The sequence below is a fragment of the Tursiops truncatus genome, chromosome 14 (assembly GCF_011762595.2).
Source record: "Tursiops truncatus isolate mTurTru1 chromosome 14, mTurTru1.mat.Y, whole genome shotgun sequence".
Taxonomy (NCBI): Eukaryota; Metazoa; Chordata; class Mammalia; order Artiodactyla; family Delphinidae; genus Tursiops; species Tursiops truncatus.
The window spans coordinates 83,955,376-83,976,133 of record NC_047047.1 but is presented as its reverse complement, the minus strand read 5'-3'; the positions used below and the strand labels follow the sequence as shown (position 1 = coordinate 83,976,133).

Genomic DNA, 20,758 nt, shown 5'->3' with positions numbered 1-20,758 from the left:
TGGATGGATGGATGGGTAGTTGGATGGTTGGGTGGGTACAGATGGATGGATGGACAGATGGGTGGATATAGGTGGGTGGATGATGGATGCGTGGATGTTGTGTGGTTTATACTTTAGCTATTGAACTTGCAGATCAGCCAACTTACCCTCTGCTCCTCTGTTTCCTTCTTGCAGGTTGTGGGCATTTTTGCTGGATTTGGGCTCCTGCTCTTGGTGGCTTCACCTTTCCTGCTCCTGGCCACTCCGTTTGTACTTTGCTGCAAGTGCAAGTGCAGTAAAGGCGACGACGACCCCCTACCCACCTAGAGGAAGGCGTGATGCTGGAACAAGACCCCACCTCCGGGAAGCGTGGTTCTCTCCCATCCCCACCCCGCCGTCCCCCTCTCACTAAACATGTTTCTTGCCTTATGTGCCCCATTGAGCTTCACAGTGTCACGCCGGATGCCGTGATTTCAGGGACTGATATCAGATCGTTGGCGGAGGCCCCAGGTGCAGTCACCCCGGCGTGGGGGAGGCAAGGCTGGCATGGGTGGGGCACGTCCCACAGAGGCTGTCTCTGCAGACTTGACAAGGGAGCTGCTGTATGGACCACCAGGTGGTGGTAGACTAGGAACGCCTGGTGTTGCTTAGGAGACCTTCTCTCGCAGAATGTTGTCCGTCTCCTCCTTGGCTTCAAGCTGGCGCCACGTTGCTGAGAGAAGCAGTCTTTTAAGGATCGCATCTCACTTCAGACAGAATCCAAGTGTTCTGACTTGAGAAAAGCACTCTGTTTATGACAACTCTTTTTATTACTAATGGCATTTAGTAAAATCCTTTTTAGAAGGTTTTTTTTTTTTTTTTTTTTTTTTTTTTTTCCAACTGAATAGTGAAAAATCAACAAGGTGCATTGAAACCATCCTATGCCTTTTCTTGAAATGTGCATTTTAAGAAGTTATGGTTAAATGACCTTTCTGGCTCGGCCACTTTTCAGGAGATTTAGAAAGCCTTATGCGCTCTTTGTGTTTTTCTTGAAACTTGTGGAGACTTTTTGGATGCTGTAAGCTGTGTACTGTTATCAACGTGTTTCCTGTATCATTGCATTTCTTTGAAAACACGGATGCATTTGAAGGGACATGCCCATCCTTAGGTTTGCCTTTTGTCTTTCTCTCTCTGGTGATTCAGCTCAGCTCACAGGACTCCTCTCTTTTCACCCAAGTATCAGTAAATATTTTTTCATGTCTTCAGAAACCAAATGTTTTACTTGGAAATAGTTCTGCTGAGAATCCCTGTGGTTTGGCCGTAGCCTCAGTCTCCTCAAGCAGACAAAACCAAGCAAATAGTGACATTGATGCCCAGAAGGGGGGCCTCCTATCAGGGCTGGGGGACTCCCAGGGGCTGGGGGAGAAGCTTCCGGATGTTCACAGTTTTTGTAATGACTAAGCTAATTTGGAGAAATCATCTTAGTTCCAAATCCTGTTGCTTACCCTGCTGAAAAAAATCTTCCATTTCACTTAGTTATTTGGATTGGTCTTTTACAGGCTGTGTGTGTCGATTACCATGGCAGCAGGATGCCCGGATCAATAAGACACACAGAACTCCATCAATTGCCTTTGGACAGTGTGTTCTTTACAGAAAGTTGACTTTAATAATGGCTTTTAAAGAGCAAACTGATTGCATCCAACTTGGGACTTCTAAACATAGTAGAAAGGCAAATGTTGTAGATTTATCATGGTGGAACTTTTTTTTTAAACTTACTAAGCATTCCACAAAGGAGTAAAATGAAAACAAAACCTGACTTTTATCTCAGTTGTTTGCTTGTGGCAAGCACATTTGTAAAGTGTGGTGGTGTTTTATATCCTTGACTTCTGCAATTGGGTACCTGTCTCAGGTCCTGGTTTACCTTCCCATAGAGAAATGTCTTTATTTCTTAACATTTCATCAGTTAGGAGAAACAGGCTCACCTCACTCTTCCCCTCTAGTATTGATTTTCTTTTTGAAACTGAAGCCATTTAGGAACCCAGTCTGTGTCAAAATTACATGCAAAAAATCCTCCTTATAATTGCAGTTTGAAAACTCAGTAACAATAAGAACATGCCTGGGACCATCTTTTTGGATGAAGCCTGGGCACTAGGTCTCTGCAGTTTGAGACGTTTTGATCGGCCCTGGAGGTAGAATGGCTTTTCTGGAGAGAGTGACAGCTCCAGGAGGCCTGAAGATGAGGTTGGCGGCCCAGGCGTGAGGTGGCTTCATGATCTGTGAGTGCGCTTTAGAATTCGTATGGAATACAGCAGACTCGTGGCCCATGTCCAGTGGTCCACGGAGCAGGCCTTCATCATCCCAGGTCATCCTGCCTGTGCTCACCACTGCCCATTGCATACAGAGGTCCATACAGTAGTACCCCCTCCTTTGGGGTGGGAACCAGAGGCTTTGGAAAGGTTGCATTCCCTGGGTCAGTGCTCAGGTCCCTTTATTCCTAGCGAGTCGGGCTGTCTTGTCTCTCCTAGAAGAGTCCATGGGCAAATCGTGCACATCTAGAGCATCAACCATCCCTGTGCCTTTACCTCTGCTCATAGCACATGGTTTGACCCAGGTAGGGAACACCGGAGATTCTGGGGCCGGCTGGGCACCTACTTGCTCTGAGTTTTTGCATCAGGCATGCCTCAGAGTGCTCAGTCTGATTCAGTAAAAACAAAACGAAAACTGTCTATTCCCTAGAAAGATACCAGTGGGATCGCATTGAGATCCTTACATAGACTTGCATCGCCCCCATATGACTCCTTTTCTTTCAGGGAGGAATGCCATCCCGTTGTTTGTGGGGATGCAGTATGAACCAGGCTTGATGTCAGACGTAAACAGGATGTGGGAAGGTGGCCCGCGGTTTGGGTTTTGACCTTTCGGTCCCTCCCAGTAAAACCTGGTGATTCGATGCTTAGGAGCTGGTCTTAATTAAAAATGACACATTTACAGGTGGTTTTCCTGCTGACTCTCTGGAAGCACACGTCTGTGTATTCATTTAGAGGCCTTTAAATCTGGGGAGGAGGGGTGGAAGAGCATGGAGACAGACCACGGCTGACTCTGCCCCTGTCCCGGTGGGGTTATCTGAGTCCCTTTGGTAACTGACAACGCTGTGAGGTTTCCCCGGCCGTGCCTGGTCTCTGAGCCTGATCCTGCCCTGCATCCTCCAGCCTGGCCGGCCGAGCTCGCCATCGTCACAGGGGACCAGCGCCTTCAGAGGCGTCTCTGTAGATGCTCACGGGACAGAGACCGACCTAGGACCTGAGCATGCGCAGAGCCTTTGACAGCACGCATGGCTGTCCAGACCAGTGTCTGCTCCACCTGCAGGGGGAGCTGCGGGCTGAGGGACCAATATCCGCCACCTCTGGCATCTTTTTAAAGGGGAACAAATTCTCTTTACAGCATATTATTGCACAAAACCGGTTTAGCAACGAGGCCAGTTCCCGGGGGAAGGGGAGTATCAGATATGCAAAAATTACTCCAAGATGATTTTATCTTTCTCTCCTATGTTACAAATGTTAAAGGTTATTTCGCAAATTAGAAGAGAGCATTTTCCCTTGGTCGTCTTTAAAAATGAGAGGATTGGAAAGAACCAGGGTGGGTTTTTTGTATATTTCTCAGATTCTCATTGATTAATAAATACCCCGGGATGTGTATATAATCACAGTAAAATCATCAAGGGAAAACATTTTGCATGTATAAAGCTTCCTGAAGGTCTCTCTAAAAAATGCCAAAGCTTGTTTATTCCTTATCATTAACCCAAGCCCTTATGAAAGTAAACAAGAGTTATGACTGGTATTGTCAAAAATGCCTGCTGGAGAGAAGGGGCTGCATTAAAACAGAATGATGGACGCATCCTAACCAGGAGAGCCTGCTGTTTGGGTGTGTAAAGCCCGTGGTCTCCCCGTCCTTGGTTTGCACAATCCTGTCTTCCGAGATTCCAACAGCCTTCAGGGAGGGGTAGGTACCCGACCTTTCCTTCATTCCATGCTCATTTTACCATGGGTGTATTTTAATCTTGTATAAAAATATGCATGAATGAGTCATGCACATGTATACATTATGTATTTGACAAGTGGTGGTAAAAACAAAACAACAAAAACAAGTTTGGTTTGTGTTTTTGAGATGTCAGTAAGTTTTGTGCCACTAACACTGTGATGTATAAAAGAGCTGTTTGAATGCCTTTTAATGTTGTGTTTTGTACTTTGGAATCATATGGAAAAGTTTGATTTGTAATTTCAATACATATTTTAAGTGTATTGTGTCTTATGTAGTTTGCCCCCCCCCCCACCCTTTAGAAGGGATTTCTTTTTAAAGATATTTTGGCTGGAATACAGGTTACTTTTGTAAATCCTGTCTGGCTCCATCTTTTTTATGCTCTTAGTTGACTGCTGTCTTGAAGATTGAAAATACTATGAGGATTGGAGGTGGACGGGAAGGGGAACTTCTACCACCGGGAAAACAGGGTTTTTTTGTTTGTTTGTTTAAAGAGTAATAATTAACATACACTAGGATATTGTTTTGGGTATACAGCATAGTGATTCAATATTTTTATACATTATGAAATGATTACCACAGTTAGACCAGCTACCATTCGTCACCATATAAAGCTTTCACAATCTTTTTTTTTTTTTTTTTGGAGTGTAATTGCTTTACAATGTTGTGTTAGTTTCTGCTGCATGGCGAAGTGAATGAGCCATAGGAACACACACTTCCCCTCCCTCTTAGACCTCCCTCCCATCCCATCCCCCATCCACCCATCTAGGTCATCCCAGAGCACCGAGCTGAGCTCCCTGTGCCATACAGCGGGTTCCCACTAGCTATCTATTTTACACACTGTAGTGTATGTATGTCAATGCTAATCTCCCAGTTCTTTCCACCCTCCTCTTCCCCGCCATGTCCACCCTTCCATTCTCTACGTCTGCATCGCTATTCCTGCCCTGCAAATAGGTTCATCTGTACCATTTTTCTAGATTCCACATACATGCATTAACATACGATATTTGTTTTTCTGTTTCTGACTTACTTCACTCTGTATGACAGACTCTAGGTCCATCCACATCTCTACAAATGACCCAATTTTGTTCCTTTTTATGGCTGAGGAATCTTATTGACTATTTTCCCTATATTACATTACATCCCTGGGATCTCACAGCTGGAAGTGTGTACCTCTTAATCTCCTGCACATTATCTTGTCCATCCACCAGCCCCCTCCCTTCTGGCAACCACCAGTTTGTTCTCTGTAACTATGAGTCTGTTTCTGTTTTGTTTCAGTTGCTTGTTGGTTTTGTCTTGTAGATTTGCACATATAAGTGAAATCATAGATTCTTTGTGTTTCACTATCTGACTTATTTCACTTAGCATGATACCCTCCAGGTCCATCCACATACACTGAGGTTTTCTCTCTTGGGAATGTTCTCAACTCTGTTTTGCAGCCAAAACGATCTGGGACACTGGGAAGGTGGGCCCATTCATCCTCCCGTGTCTCCTTCTCCCGGTGCCAGCCCAGGAAGGCGGCATCAGAAAGCATCCCAGCCTGGCTCCTCTGCCTACGTCCACAGAGACAAGCACTTGCAAAACTACCAAAGTTTACAAGAGCATCATCAAAGTCAGTGATCATCCTTTCCCTACTGGGAAAAAAAGAATAAATATGGATTCTGTGTGTTTAGCAGGGGAAAGGAATAGTAACTCTGAGTATTCCACCTTGATTTTCCTTTGCTTCATCTACACCTCATGAAGGAATGTATGTACCTCCCTCATTAACCTGAACTGAAAGGCTAGAAATAGACAGTTAATTACCCGTCCTATGGCTACGTTTTAAAAACCACCCTTAGAATCTGGAGATGCAGATGGAGCAAGGAGTGTTGTGTGAACTGGGGACTCATTGCTAGCATTGAAGACACAGAGTCCCTGCTCACAGGGACTCTTAGTCTGCAGTGAGGCAGGTCTGTCCATCAGAGACGATGATTAGTGATCTGGTGGGCCACCTGCAGTCCTTCAGCCGGAGAAGGAGGATGAGCTGTGTGAACTGGGTCTTGGAGATGAGTAAGGGTCAGCCAAGTAAAAACGAGGGCTGGAGTGTTCAAGGGAATGGCCCAGTCCAGCAAGTGCAAGGGCTTTGGTCAGACCAGCACACTGGGGCTGGACTGTCACTCAAGTGTCCACCTGCGGTGGGCATAGCATGAAAAGCTCTGGGACTCGACCTTCATTCTAAAGCTACGGGAAGTGTGTCGGTTTTCTAGGGCTGCCATAACAAAGCCCTACAAACTGGGGGGCTGAAACAACAAAAATTTCTTCTCCCGCAGTTCTGGAGGCCAGAGGCCCAGGATCAACGGGTAACAGGTTTGGTCCCTTCTGAGAACCCTTAGCGGAGAGGATCAGTGCCAGCCTCTCTCCCAGCTTCTAGGGGTTCGCTGGCATCTCTGCTGTTCCTTGGCTTGTTCATGCCTCAAACAAATCTCTGTCTTCATCTTCACGTGTTCTTTCCCCTGTGTGCCTGACTGTCTCTGTGTCCACATCTCTTCTTTTTATAAAGACACCAGTCACTAGATTAGTCCCACCAGGGACTAATCATCCAGGATGACCTCATCTTAACTTGACCGTTTTCAAAGACCCTATTTCCAAATGAGGTCACATTCACAGGTGCTGGGGGTGAGGATTCCACCATGTGTTGGAGGAATACAGCTCAGCCCAAAGAGGGAGCATGGCCCATGGGTGGACAGCCCTGCGCGAGTGAGACTGGTCACAGAAGGCAGAGGAGATCCAAGGTGGGAGGTTGCCAAGCCTCCCCCGCCCTGAAGCAGCCCCTCCCCACTCTGGTTGGACCTCAGTTCTTCAAGCTGACCTGGAACGTGGGAATCACCCCAGAGGACACTCTGCTGAGAAGGAAACTGCTTTTAAGCAAAATAAATCTGCGTGCGTGTGTGTGTGTGTGTGTGTGTGTGTATACACATGGGCACGTGGATTCGTCCTCCCCACAAAAACTACTCCTCACTGTACCAGCACTCACCAACATCAGCCTCTTAGGGGACCCAAATTGCAGGGCGCAGGAGGGTGTCGGTGCTGACCACGGCTTGTGCGCGTAGGAGGGTTGCTGCGAAGGTCGACCTCACCGTGTGGAGAACGTAGCTGTTGATGTGGCCAGATCCGAAGACAGTGTCAAATGCTGGGCTCTGTCTCAGCCCGTGGGTGACTCAGACGTTTAAAAATAGCCATTCCTGCTCGTTACTGGTTTATTACAATGCTTCCCTTTCTAGCGTCTCAGCGTGTGTGTTTTAGGAATGGGGCTGACACGGAACAGGAGGCAGAGCATCATGGTCAGGAGTGTGGCCACTGTGCTCAGGGCACCCTGGGCTCAGGTCCCAGATGGGTGACTTCCTAGGCATGTGACTTACCCAGGGGGTCCCTTTCTTCATTTGAAAATGAGGGTTAAAATACTTCACGGGATTTTTTTTTTCTACTTACTTTTTTCAATATTTATTTAAATTTTAAAATAAATTTCTACAAGTTTTAAAGGTTACTTTGCATTTACAGTTATCACAAAATACTGGCTCTATTCCCCAAGCTGTGCAATACGTCCTTGAGCCTGTCTTACACCCAATAGTTTGTGCCTCACACTCCTTCTCCCCCACCCCCGTGTTGCCCCTCCTCCACTGGTGACCACTAGTTTGTTCTCTGTATCCGTCCCTGGACCTTTCCAAGGATAAATGAGAAAAAGCAAGTCAATCGTAGAGTGTTGGGCAACATGTCAAGTCATTGATGAATTCCGGTTCTGATGTGGGTGACAGCCCCACCAAGAATAGTCACTCACATCCTCCAACTACAAAACACCGAGGGCCTCTTCCCCTCTTCTCATTCTAAGACCCGTGAAACATGCCGGATCCGACCAATTTTCCCTCTGATATCACAGCCCATGCTGCCAGGGATACTGGTAATGGCTGTGTTGGACTCTGACACAAAGAAACACGGAGTAAAATTCTCCGTATGGGAAAACCAAAAGTCATTCACTTGTTCCCCTAGGTAGTTATTTGGGTCTTTTTAAATACATATTTTAACTCATTCTATATATAGTTTTTATCGACTTAGAAAATCCACTCAGAATGTCCATATATTTAATGCAGTTTTCATCACACTGGAAAGCTCCAGGAGAGCATAGTCTGTTCTCACTCCTCAGATTCTCTCTGTTTATCACAGCTTTTATGCAAGGCCCAAAATGTAAAAAGAATAAATTTTGAAAGCTTCAGAAAAGTGAACTCGATTGTTAGTTTTATCCAGGAGTTTAGGAAATTAACATTATAAATATGGGTTTTTACTGTTTGCATCACTAACTCCTACTACTGTCTGACACATAGTAGAGACATAGTAGATGCTTGTCAAATGAAGGAATTAATTGCTCTGTGAGTGTGTGTGTGTGTGTGTGTTTACAGGAGGAAGGTCAATTGCTTGGGTCATTCGGTTAAAAAAAATCGACCATTAAATTTAAACTGGCAGACCCAGCAATCCCACTACTGGGCATATACCCAAGAGAAAACCATAATTCAAAAAGACACGTGCACCCCAATGTTCACTGCAGCACTATTTACAATAGCCAAATGGATAAAGAAGATGTGGTACATTTATACAATGGGATATTACTCAGCCATAAAAAGGAACGAAAATGGGTCATTTGTAGAGACATGGATGGCCATAGAGACTGTCATACAGAGTGAAGTAAATTAGAAAGAGAAAAAACTATCGTATATTAATGCGTATATGTGGAATCTAGAAAAATGCTATAGATGATCTTATTTGCAAAGCAGAAATAGACACACAGACGTTGAGAAAAAATATATGGACACCAAGGGGGAAAGGGGTGTGTGTGGGTTGAATTGGGAGATTGGGATTGACATATATACACTATAGATACTATATAGAAAATAGATAACTAATGAGAACCTACTGTATAGCACAGGGAACTCTACTCAGTGCTCTGTGGTGACCTGAATGGGAAGGAAATCCAAAAAAGAGGGGATATATGTATACGTATAGCTGATTCACTTTGCTGTACAGCAGAAACTAACGCAACATTGTAAAGCAACTATACTCCAATAATAATTAATAAAAAAAAATTGAACTGGAAGTATACAGACAGTCTAGAAGCAAAAGTGTCACTATACTTGTATTATGAATTGGGACCCTATCATAAGCTGGGCAGTTTGCTCACTCCCTTACACGGGTTGATTTGAGTGCTCACAGGTCTGCAAGGACTGTCATCTCCACAGCACAGGAATGAAAGGAGCTCTGGGAGGCGTGGCCACAAGGACCCCTGTAGGAAGTGGCAGCTGGCGGGGGATGCAAGTCTGCCCTGCTGGACACATGTGCTGCCCATCACACTATTCTCCTGCCTTTTCTTTCTTGATCCACTCTTAAAAAAATTGTTATCTATATAATATATATTATATATTGTAAATATACTACAATAAACCACTCTGCATGGTTTATTGTAATATATTCTGTAGAAGTTTTGCGAACAGAAACAGTGCACAACAGATCCAGGAAGGCAGTTACTTTCTAGAAAACTGGGGTGTGGCAGGGTGAGGGAAGGAAGGGGACACCCATCAGAGACTTCTCAGCCTCACCTGTGATGTTTATTTCACACACCAGACATAAAACTGAGCTCTATAGGATTCAGGTTTTAATTTTTTTTTTTAAATTTAGCTGAAAAGTGCATGGGTGTTTGTTACACTATACTTTTTAGTTTTTTGGATTTTTAATTTCTTAAGAATTAGATTTTGACCCCCAGCTTCCCGTACTGCTCCTTATTTATGCTTTTACAATTCTAAGACAATAACATATCCCAGGAGTGTGAATTCTCTGGAGAGCTTCAGGGAGATGCAGAAGAACTCTCCCTTCAAGGACTGATTCTTGGCTCTCTCTTCCGACCTCATGGAGGAGACCCCGAATACCAGCATTTCAGTGAAGCTTTGATCCCTAACGAAGCTCCCCAGGGAAGAATCGACAGACTCCCACGGCTGGAAAAACCCCTCAGAGATCACCTGTTCTTATAAACGAGGAGCCTGGCGCCCAGCGGGGAGACTTCCTCGCCCACAGCCCGCAGCTCCTTCTCGGCAGATCTTCTCTCTCCATCCTCAGCACCTTAATTCCGCACACAGACCAAAGAGTGTGCAGCGGGATTCTGCCCTCAGGCATCAAGGCCACTGGGCTACAGAGATGAGGAGGTTATACCTGCCCTGAAGCACAGTGAGGGGCAGAGAGGAGCAGCATCCCTCAGGGGAAGTCAGAGCAACTCCTGGGGGAGAAGGGATTGCAGGGCTTGGGGGTGGGCAGAGAGAACAGGGCTTCCCTGAGCACAGACAGGAGGGAGGGGAGCCTCTTCACACCCTCTGTGTGAGCAGAGTCACAGAAGCAGGCCTCCTGGGGTGGGGTTGGGGACAGACAGGTGGTGAAGGGGCTGGAGCAGCAGGAAGAAGACCACTAGGCTTGGCCAGCCTGGGAGATTCGGGATGAAGGCTGGTGGTGGCATGAGAAGCATGGCTACCAGTTGGGAGCCTGCAGTGGAAGGGAGTGGAGGCCTGGAAGTGACTAGGAGGCTGTTAAAATGGGTGGGCGTCTGTACCAGACTGTGGAGTGGAAGCAGAAAGGATAGAACATCAATAAAAAGACTTAAGATCAACAGAGGTGAAATTGCAGAGTTGGCTCTGTTGGCAGCTGAGTTCTGGGTGTACGGTTTGCTGGACATGCTGCAGTGACCTGGACTCGGGGACTGTGTGTTCCTGGGCCATGTTGTGGCACTTTGTCCACAGGGTTCAGGATGACCAAGGGAAGAATGACTACTCTGACTGTTCCCATCCTCTGCTTTCAACACTGCTGGATCTTCCTGTGCTAAGCGCCCTCCTCCAGGAGAATCATGAAAACGCCCAGTGTTAGGAGATACGCAGAGCAATGCTCGCCTGGGTGTGCCCACTTCTTACTCATATTCCCCCTTCTTCAATCCATCTTAATTATGATGCTTAATTAAACATCCCACAAATGCTGCCAACATGCCCCATTGCCTCAGCCGCTAGAGCTTGGAGGAAGTAGATGCACAGGGACAGTCCACGCTCACCCTCAAAACTCAGGTGATACTCTCTCAGAGTCACCTTTTCTTGATGCTGAAAGAGGAAAAGGAAACTGATGATCTTGGCCAAGGAGACCATGGGGAAATGGGCAGGGGGATGACTAATTTCTTTCTTCTGTGACGCTTCACTCAACAAAGAAGCTTACTGCCTAGCGTGGAGCATGAGAAACCTTAACCCTTAACATTTTCCAATCCTTACAAAAATTCTAGAAGTCTGTATCATTTTGCACCCATTTTGTAGATGAGAAACCATAAGCTGACCTGCCCACGGTGAAAGTCAGTATTCCATGGAGCCAGGATTTGAGCAGGTGTCCTTAGGATTGCCAAGATGGATCTCTCCACCGAATTGTTTCATTTTCCCAACGCCTCTTGTAGAGTGGGTACCGTGGAGGCATGACGGCTCATTATTTTGAGAGAGAAGCTCATTATGGCTCAGAGAGGATGTATCATAAGTGATGTAACTGATAGCAACAAAGCCAACTTATCCCATGCTGAACAGCGACGGTGCGCTTGTGCCTTTGGTCCAGTGTTTTAGAAGGAGAAGCTCTTGGGTTTGTGGTCCCCATGCTGAGAGCATGTTTCAGGCTTCTTTTGTGACATGGTGGGGGCCACTTGTTTACCAAAGACCCTCCTGTTCCCCATAATTCTCAGTTTGTGTATGAAACAGGGTAAGTCGTGCACAGGGACCCATGTACACCATTACACGTGTAATATTTAATTAGAGCTAGCACTTTGTTGTAATTTCTCTTTCCAACATTTATTTCATCATTAGTCTTTTCATTTCTCCTGCAGAGCCTTGAGTATTTCTTGAAAATGACTTCTATGAAATACTTCCATATGCATTTAAACTTGTTCAACATACTTTTTCAGTTTTTAGTGAAATTGCAAAAGTCAGTTTTAGATATTTGCAAACGGCAATAACTTCTTTTCTTTGATCCTCACGTGATTTTCTTCTCCAGCTGGTATATTCCTAGAGTTGGAAGGAATCTCGGTAGGCGTCTTATCTCCTTTTTACTGAAAATGTGGAACTACTTAGAAACGCAGAAACTAAGCCCCACCTCAGATCTACTGAGTTAGAATCTGGATTTTAGGATGATCCCTAGGTGACTGGTGAGTACATTATATTAACTTTTCATGGCTGTGTAACAAATTAGCAAAAACTTGGTATCTTAAAGCATGCTGATTATCTCACAGTTTTTATGGGTATGTAGTCTGGGAAGCTTAACTAGGTCCACTGCTCAGAGTCTCACCAGGCCAGAAAGGTGTCAGCTGGGCTGTGTTCTCATCTGAAGTCTCTACTGGGGAAAAGCCCACTTCTGTTCTCATTTACAATGTTAGCAGAATTCATTTTCTTCCATGTGCCTGTTGTTGTCTGCAGGGGGGCCCCTCAGATCCTAGAGGCTGCCTGCACTTCCTCACCACGTGGGTTTCCTCAACATGGTGGCTTACATTATCAAATCAGCTAAGAAAGTCTCTCTCTAGTGTGTGCTAGCAAGATGAACATATATGCATATGTATATATGCACTTGTATGTATAAATATATGTATATATACATGTGTACGTGTGTGTGTGTGTGTGTGTGTGTGTGTGTGTGTGTGTAGATTGATCATGGGAGTGACATCTTTGCCTTGTTTAGAAGCAAGTTATGGGACTTGCCCCACTTGAGGCAAGGGAACTATACAGGGTGTGAGCATGGACGCTACCCTAGGGTCTTTCTTTCGTGTACATAGAAATTTGAGGAGCAATGATCAGATCTCATCTGTTACCACATTCTCACAGGTGCAAGGACCTAAGGCTTTGCGTATGAACCACTTTTCCTAAGTGACACAGCTAGATTTCTAGTCCTCTCGTTTGCTTTTACACCACACTCACCAGCTTCTACACCCACTGCCCTCTCCAAGCATCTCTTGCTAAAGTCACCAATGTCCTCTCAACCCCCACGGGCTCCAGTTGCATTATGCCGGCATTCTGCTTTCCCAGAGAGGGTCACAGCTGAAAGGGCTCGACAAAGAACGCGTGGCGGTGTCCCCAGTGGACGAGGGGGTCTGTAAGACCCTCAGCCATTCTCAAAGCACGTGGTAATCGGCGGTTCTGGATGCTTCTTTTGCTCCTCACAAATTCCAAAGGATTCAGCCAGACACATACTCCAAGACTCTCTGGAGTGTTTCCCTTGTGCACAAACTTCAGCCAGAATAAACCAAAAGTGAGATGGAGGGAAAGGTCACAGTGTTTTTCTGGGACTCCAAGTGACTGCCTCAGATTTAGCTCTGATTTTTCCAGCTCACGATCCCTAACCACAATCCCACTGTCCTTCACTGTTTCCCAGACCACATCAGAGATGCCTGGGATCTCCTGCCTTCTCTTCTCACTTGGAAGAACTCTTGACCTCCTCCAAGAGACCCTGCTCAGATGTCCCATGCTCTATGAAGCCTTTCCTGTCAATCCAGCTACTGGTCCGCCCCACCTCCCTGACCAGCTCCTGCAGTCTCGCTTTCCTCCTATGCTCCCCTTGCATTTGGTCGAGTTGCCATGCTGGCACTTAAGATGAGTTGTAATGACCTATTTATGTGCCTGTATTCCTTGGGAGAACTTGGGCCCTGAGTCTACACTTTGTTTTTCCTAATGTCTAGTAGATGGGCACCAAATGATTTCTAAAAGGGTAGATGTAAACTATAGAACTCAAAGACAAATAAAAATGTTTTGAAGACCTGAGTTCTACTAAGACAGCGGCCTGAGTAGACCTGTTCTGTTCACCCCTGACATTCATGTGAGCTGGTCACAGAAATAAAGAGGCTGCCAGCATGTCAGACCTGAGTTTCGTTATCAGGTCCAAATTAATTCCCAGTTTCCAGGCAAAAGCAGAATGTGGCACTCTGACAACTCATTCCAAGCTCATTTATGTAAATATTTTTCTGCACAGCTTTATGTCTCTGAGTTGGGGTCTGACTTCCAATGTCAGCACAGAGCCCTGACGGGAGTATAACGTTCCCACCAGGCTTCAGTTGAATATTTATGACTATTCTGTAGTAGCTGCCTTCTATTGTTCCTGGAAGACTTTTATTATTTAGAGAGTAATTAATCATATTCTGAGGGACAATGCAGGAGCCAAGTTCCATGGTGAGGTTTCTCTTCCCAGATGAACAAAATAATAACCACAGCCAAGGCTTTCCCCCCAGATCGCTTATCTCCTGCATTGATCTGCACACGTTCCCACAGGCCAAGGTGGAATTCCACCACCACGCAGCCAGCTGAAGAACACAGCTCAGCTGTACGTCTCCTGCTGTGATTTTGTTGGTTGGTTAGCACACCTAGTCTTTGGAATTCATGATTTAGGCCAAATGCTGCGGCCTAGAATTATATCTCATACTTACTTCTGGTAAGGCTATCATAACTCTTCATAAATTACCCAACATAAGAATGAGAACTATTTCTAGAATCTCAGAGGTTGATATGGAAGAGTCCCCACTCTGTGCATGAGACACTCTGTGCCTTTGACAGATGTTACCTATCAAATACATATTGTATGACAGGAATTTTCCCCATTTTACTCTGTAACAGATAAAAAACATAAGTGATAGTAAATCAGTTTGCTATGGATAATCATTCCCAAGTTCAGTGGTTTAAAATAACGAGTATTTCTCATTGCCGGTGAGCCTAGTGGTCAGGGAGGCAGTTCTTCCTGTGTCCCCAGAGCTAATTCAAGCACCTGTGATTAGCTCGGGTCAGCAGGGTTCGTGGTTCTGCCGATCCAGAACTGACTTGGCCTCGCTTCACGTGGAGGCCCGTTTCTAGCAGGTTTGGCAAGTGTTGTCCTCAGGCTGACCCGGGCAGAGGTTGAACAAAGAGTAGAAACACGCAGGGTCCCTGGAGGTCTAGGCTTGAAACTGTTTCATTTTAATTCTGCTGAGTTTTTTTTTTTTATATTGTTGTTTCCTTTTTGTTTTTTTGCCAAAGCAAATCTCAAGAAGGTTCCAGAGTTAAGAAATAGGGAAATATTGTACATTCTGCCTCTTGATGTGAGTGGCTGTAAAATCGCATTGCAAAGGGGGTGGATGGGGGGCCATCCATGTAATCAGTCGCAGATGTGTTCTTTGTAATGATGTGGGGAATTCGACGCAAAGAAGGTTACGTACGGGGCCTTCCATCTCAACCAAGAAAGGCCACAGAAGACATTGCATCCTTGGTATGAAGGACATTATGGTCCCAAGTTAAAACAAGTTGATTACAGACAACTCAGGTGGAGAGTCAGATAAACAAAGAACGATAAAGGTTTGTTCACCACTGATACCAGCGTGCGTGGTGTTGAGTGAGATGGACCAGAGGAGGGAGGAGAGATATACACCCAGTTTCTTTCTCTGAATCTCTGCTGACTTTGAAGGGAATTCTCTCTTCTGCTCAGAGGGCTGATTGTGGTGAAGTTCTATCAGCAGCTTCATTAATTCTTAAGCAGCTCAAATGGGGAGAGCTTCAGATCCCACCACGTATCAGGGCAGTCATATTAGGGATGACATAGTTTCTGGTAGGCTCCTGTCTATGTATGGACCATCTCCTTTCTCTAGAAATTCTTCTTTTGGGGGGAACAGAAATATAATAATACTAAGAATATGAAAACAAAACAATGACAAAAATTCAATTGGAATTGTTTGTGGTCCAAGTACTGAACAGAGGTGGAAAAACGAAAATGTTTGACATTTATCCTATGGGTAAGGTGTAAGCAGGCAAGAGGCAGGATCAGCTTTGCAACTTAGAAAGGGCACATCTGTATGGAGTGAATACTCACACTAGATTTGAGAACACAAAACTGAGTTTGGCAGTAATCTACGGAAGAGATGCTAAAGGTCATGATGGGGGCATTGGTCATTGGGTTGGAGAAACGAGGATGAATTTAATAATGTTCGTAGGACAGAACGTGGCAGTTAGCTGTAGCAGCGTGGTGGTGACAGGGAGAAAGCAGCAGCTCTTGTTCTGGGTTCAAGGCCTTGGACAAATGTGCATATGCACTGGGGTGGTGAATATAGGAGGAGGAGCAAGATGGGGTTGGGAGGGAGATTGTGGGTTCGGTTATGGACAGGTTAAGCTTGACGTGCCCATGCGGTACCCAGTGGAAGTGTCCAAAGGGCAGGTAGATATAAAAGAACAAAGCTTAGGAAAATAATCAGGGCAGGGGATTAACTTTGGAACCATTGTTATATAGATGGACAGTAAGGATATGGAAGCCAAAGAGGTGTTGAAAGAGTTACCAAAGGAGAAAAAGCCCAAGGCAGCAGACCAATATTAGAGCTTCGTCAGAGGAAACACAGCTCACAGAAGGGAGACTCAGAAGAAGTGGTCTGCAAGGTAGAGGGAGAAAATAGGAGTGGAGAATAAAAGATTTCAAAAATGAAGAAATGGTCTAATGTCTACTGCTGCAGACAATTCAGGTTAGATTTTTTTTTCAAAACCATTAGTTTTGCCCTAAGGAGAGCATTGGTAATCTTGAAGAATAGATTGGGAGCCAGAACAAATTCAAGGCTACAGTCTGCTGTAACTATAAGCTGCTGTCGCGTTTAAAGTGCTTTTTAGGTGTCGGAACATTTTCTTGGCTGTAACAATAATAATGGTAAAAGCTAACATTTCCTGAGTGTTCAACATGCTAAGTACCAGCATGGTACTTAGTGCTTTGGGAGACACATTTTAAAATTTAATCCCCTGAACAACTCTATGAGTTTGATACTCTCAGTTTTACTTTAAAACTGAGCACGTGAGGCTTCGAAATGTGAAGGAATTGGCCTGAGGTCAGGCAGCTAATAGTGATGGAACAGAACTGGTTTCCAGGTGCTCCAACCCCAGAGGCAGAACCTCTTACCCAGTAAACCATGACCCCTGTTCATGGTGTTCAGACTCTTTGGGCTGCAAGTATCCCATTCAGTTCTGTTAAGCCCACAAGAAAAAAGATGAATTCATGACAATGAAACAGGCAGGTGTGCAAGTGGGTCTTTTACTGGGATGGAGAAAGCGACCCAGAATGTTCTCTCCTTCTCCCTTGCATGGACATCTTTCTCCCTGAAGCCTGACTTTGTCAGTATCCCACACATCAGTGTCCTGACAACAACTGTCTTTAAGTTGATATTCCCTCTGTTCAAAGAAGATTTAGGTTGATGCTCAAATCTCTTAGTTCCAAATCAAAAGTCCTGCAGAAGAACTCTGATTGGAACAAACTGATCAAGTGTCTTCCTGTGGCCCCATCAACTGAAGTCAGGAGGCCTGGACCAAATGTAAAAATGGCTACTCTCGTCTTGACCTTGTAGAATTGGGAGAGCTGGAAAGGTAGTTTCCTAAGAAGTGGGATGAGGTGGGGGGGATCTTAGGGACAAAACAGTAGGTGTACATTTTCCATGATGTCTAATTCCTCTGGCATCCCAGAGAATTGGGTAGTTTATCCCATGTTTTAAAAATGAGCACTGACAGGTATATGAAAAAATGTTCAATATCACTGCTCATGGGGGAAATGCAAATCAAAGCCACAATGAGCTGTCACCTCACACCTGTCAGAAAGGCGGTTATCAGAAAAACAAAAAACAAGTTTTAGTGAAGATGCAGAGAAATTAGAGTACTTGTACACTGTTGGTATGCAAAATGGTGCAGCCACTATGGAAAACAGTATAGAGGTTCCTCGAACAATTAAAAATGGAATTACTGTAAGATCCAACAATCCTACCTCTGAATATTTATCCAAAGCAATTGAAATCAGGATCTTGACAAGATATTAGCATTCTGATGTTCAGAGAAGCACTATTCACAATAGCCAAGGTATGGAAACAAGTATCCATCCACAGATGAATATATAAGGAAAATGTGGTGTATCCCTACACTGGAATACTATTCAGCCACACATGACAACACTGACAGACCTCGAAGGCAATTATGCTAAGTGAAATAAGTCAGTCACAGAAAGATAAACACTGCATGATTCCACTTACAAGAGGTATCTATTAGTCCAATTCATAGCATCAAAAAGTGGAATAGTGGTTCCCAGGGGCTGAGAGGAAAAAGAAATGAGGAGTTAACTAACTGTTGGGCATAAAGTTTCAGTCAAGCAAGATTGGAGATGTACAATGAGATGAATGTTGTTTTTGAGCCTGGTAACACAACACCCATTCTGCAGCCCGTGGATCAAGGAGTGATTCTGACTTTCAAGTCTTGCTAAAAAATACGTTTTGTAAGGCTATAGCTGCCACAGTGACTTCTCTGATGGATCTGGGCAAATTAAACTGAAAACCTTCTGGAAAGGACCATTTTAGATGCCATGAAGAACATTCATGAGTAACGGGAGGAGATCAAAATATCCATATTAAAGGAGTTTGGGAGAAGTTGATTCCAACCCTCATGGATGACTTTGAGGGGTTCAAGACTTCAGTGGAAGAAGTAACTGCAGATGTGGTGAAAATAGCAAAAGAAGTAGAATTCGAAGTGGAGCCTGAAGACGTGGCTGAATTGCTGCTATCGCATGATAAAACTTGAAAGGATGAGGAGTTGCTTCTCATGGATGAGCAAGGAAAGTGTTTGTTGTCATTTCAACAATCTTCACTTCACCAGGAGTACGTTCCATCTCAAAAATACACAAAGGATTCAGAACATTACAAACTTAGTTGATAAAACAGTGGCAGAGTTTGAGAAGATTGACTTCGGTTTTAAAAGAAGTTCTACTGTGGGTGAAATGCTATCACACACCATTACATGCTACAGAGAAATCTCTCATGATAGGAAAAGTTAATCAATGCGGCAAACTTCATTGTTGTCTTGTTTTAAGAAATTGGTGGGACTTCCCTAGTGGTCCGGTGGTTAAGACTGCGCTTCCAGTGCAGCGGGTGCAGGTTCTATCCCTGGTCAGGGCACTAAGATCCCAATGCCACCCAACCAAGAAAAACACAATTGCTGCAGCCACTCCAGCCTTCAGCAGCCACAGCCCTGATCAGCCAGCAGCCGTCCACATCGAGGCAAGACCCTCCGTCAGCAAAAAGGTTATGACTCTCTGAAGGCTCAGATGATAGTTAGCATTTTTTAGCAATAAAATCTTTTTAAATTAAGTTCTGTACATTGTATTTTTCTTAGACATAATGCAATTGCACACCTAATAGACTACAGTATAGTGTAAAGATAAGTTTTACATGCACTGGGAATTGAAAGAATTTGTGTGATTTTCTTTATTGTGCTACTGGCTTTATTGCCATGGTCTGGAACTGAACCTGAGCTATCTCCAAGGTCTGGGAGCATTTCGACCAGGTGGTGAGGATGAAACTAAACTCCTTGAAGCCCCATTAGCTTGGGTGTATTCAGTCCTCCTAAATATAATAACTAGAGAAGATTCAAAGTAGTCCAACCTAAGCAGTCATCAGTAGAATAATTCCTTGTTAGTTGTAGCCCAGCTTCTAAACACACGTGCATTGGAGGTGGGGGGCACGTAACTTAAGAGCGGCTGGTCCCCAGGTGTCTGTGGCACCGCCCATCCTGCAGGGAGTTACTGCAAATTAACCATGGTCCCTTGGCCATGGGTGTCCTGTAGGGTGTCCTGTCCTTCTTGTGAGCAAGAAAGTTGAGGTGTTTTATCAAGAACTTGTTCTTATCAGAGACACCTGTAACTGAGCATCCCTCTGGAACGATAGCCTTTTGGTTTATTATTATTAAGACAGTATTTTAGAGTAATTTTAGGTGCACAGCAAAACTGAGCTGGGGGTAGAGAGATCTCCCGTTTACCATCTGCCCACGCCCACACACATGCCTGCCCCCAATCTCAACAGCCCCCTCCAGAGGGCACATTGCTGGAATCTATGAACCTACACTGACACATCATCACCCAAAGTCCATAGCTTACATTAGGGGTCCTTCTTGGTGTTGTACATTCTGTGGTCGGACAAATGTATAATGACATGTATCCACCATTATTGCATCATACACAGTATTTTCGCAACCGTAAAAATCCTCTGTGTTCCACCTATTCATCTCTCCCCAGTCCCCCAATCCCTGACAACCACTGATTTTTTTTTTACTCTCGCCATAGTTTTGCCTTTATCAGAAGGTTATCTAGTTGTATTCATGCAGTATGTAGTATTTCATATTATCTTCTTTCATTTAGTAATGTGCATTTAAGGTTCTTCCATGTCTTTTCATGGCTCGATAGCTCATTTCTTTTTAGCACTGAAAAATATTACATTGGATGTACCACAGTTCATTTATTCATTCATCTACCGAAGGACATCTTGATTGCTTCTACGTTTTGGCAATTATGAATGAATCTGATATAAACATCTGCATGAAAGAGTTTGTGTGGACATAAGTTTGCAACTCCTTTGTGTAAGTACCAAGGAATGCAATTGCTGGACATATGGAAAACATATGTTTTTCTGGTAAGAAACCACCAAACTATCTTGCAAAGTGTCTGCACCATTTTGCAGTCCCACCAGCAATGAATGAGAGTTCCTGTTGCTCCACAAACTCATCAGTGTTTGCTGTTGTCAGTGTCCCAGATTTTAGCTGTTACAATAGGCGTGTAGTGGTACCTCATTGTTGTTTTAATTTTCATTTTCCTGATGATGTACAATGTGGAGCATCTTTTCGCTACTATATTTTTTAGCATTGTGTTTACCCTGGAAAGGCTCTTAAAATTTGTC

General features: G+C 44.5%; 1 protein-coding gene across 15 annotated transcripts in view; it reads left to right on the top strand.

Annotated features, from left to right (window-relative positions):
• Positions 1-4,253, top strand: part of RNF144A (ring finger protein 144A) — a 123,352-nt gene extending 119,099 nt beyond the window's left edge. For 12 of the 15 annotated variants that reach the window (XM_073791615.1, XM_073791618.1, XM_073791613.1 and 9 more), the window contains one exon: positions 175-314. Coding sequence is in view for 3 of the 15 variants with exons in the window: in XM_033838057.2 (XP_033693948.1) it covers positions 175-306 (132 nt within the window). In the remaining 12 variants the exon portion in view is untranslated. Of the gene's footprint in view, positions 1-174 lie in introns of all 15 variants that reach the window. The other 3 variants (XM_033838057.2, XM_073791620.1, XM_073791619.1) reach the window with 1 other exon arrangement.
• The last annotated feature ends 16,505 nt before the right edge of the window (positions 4,254-20,758 follow it).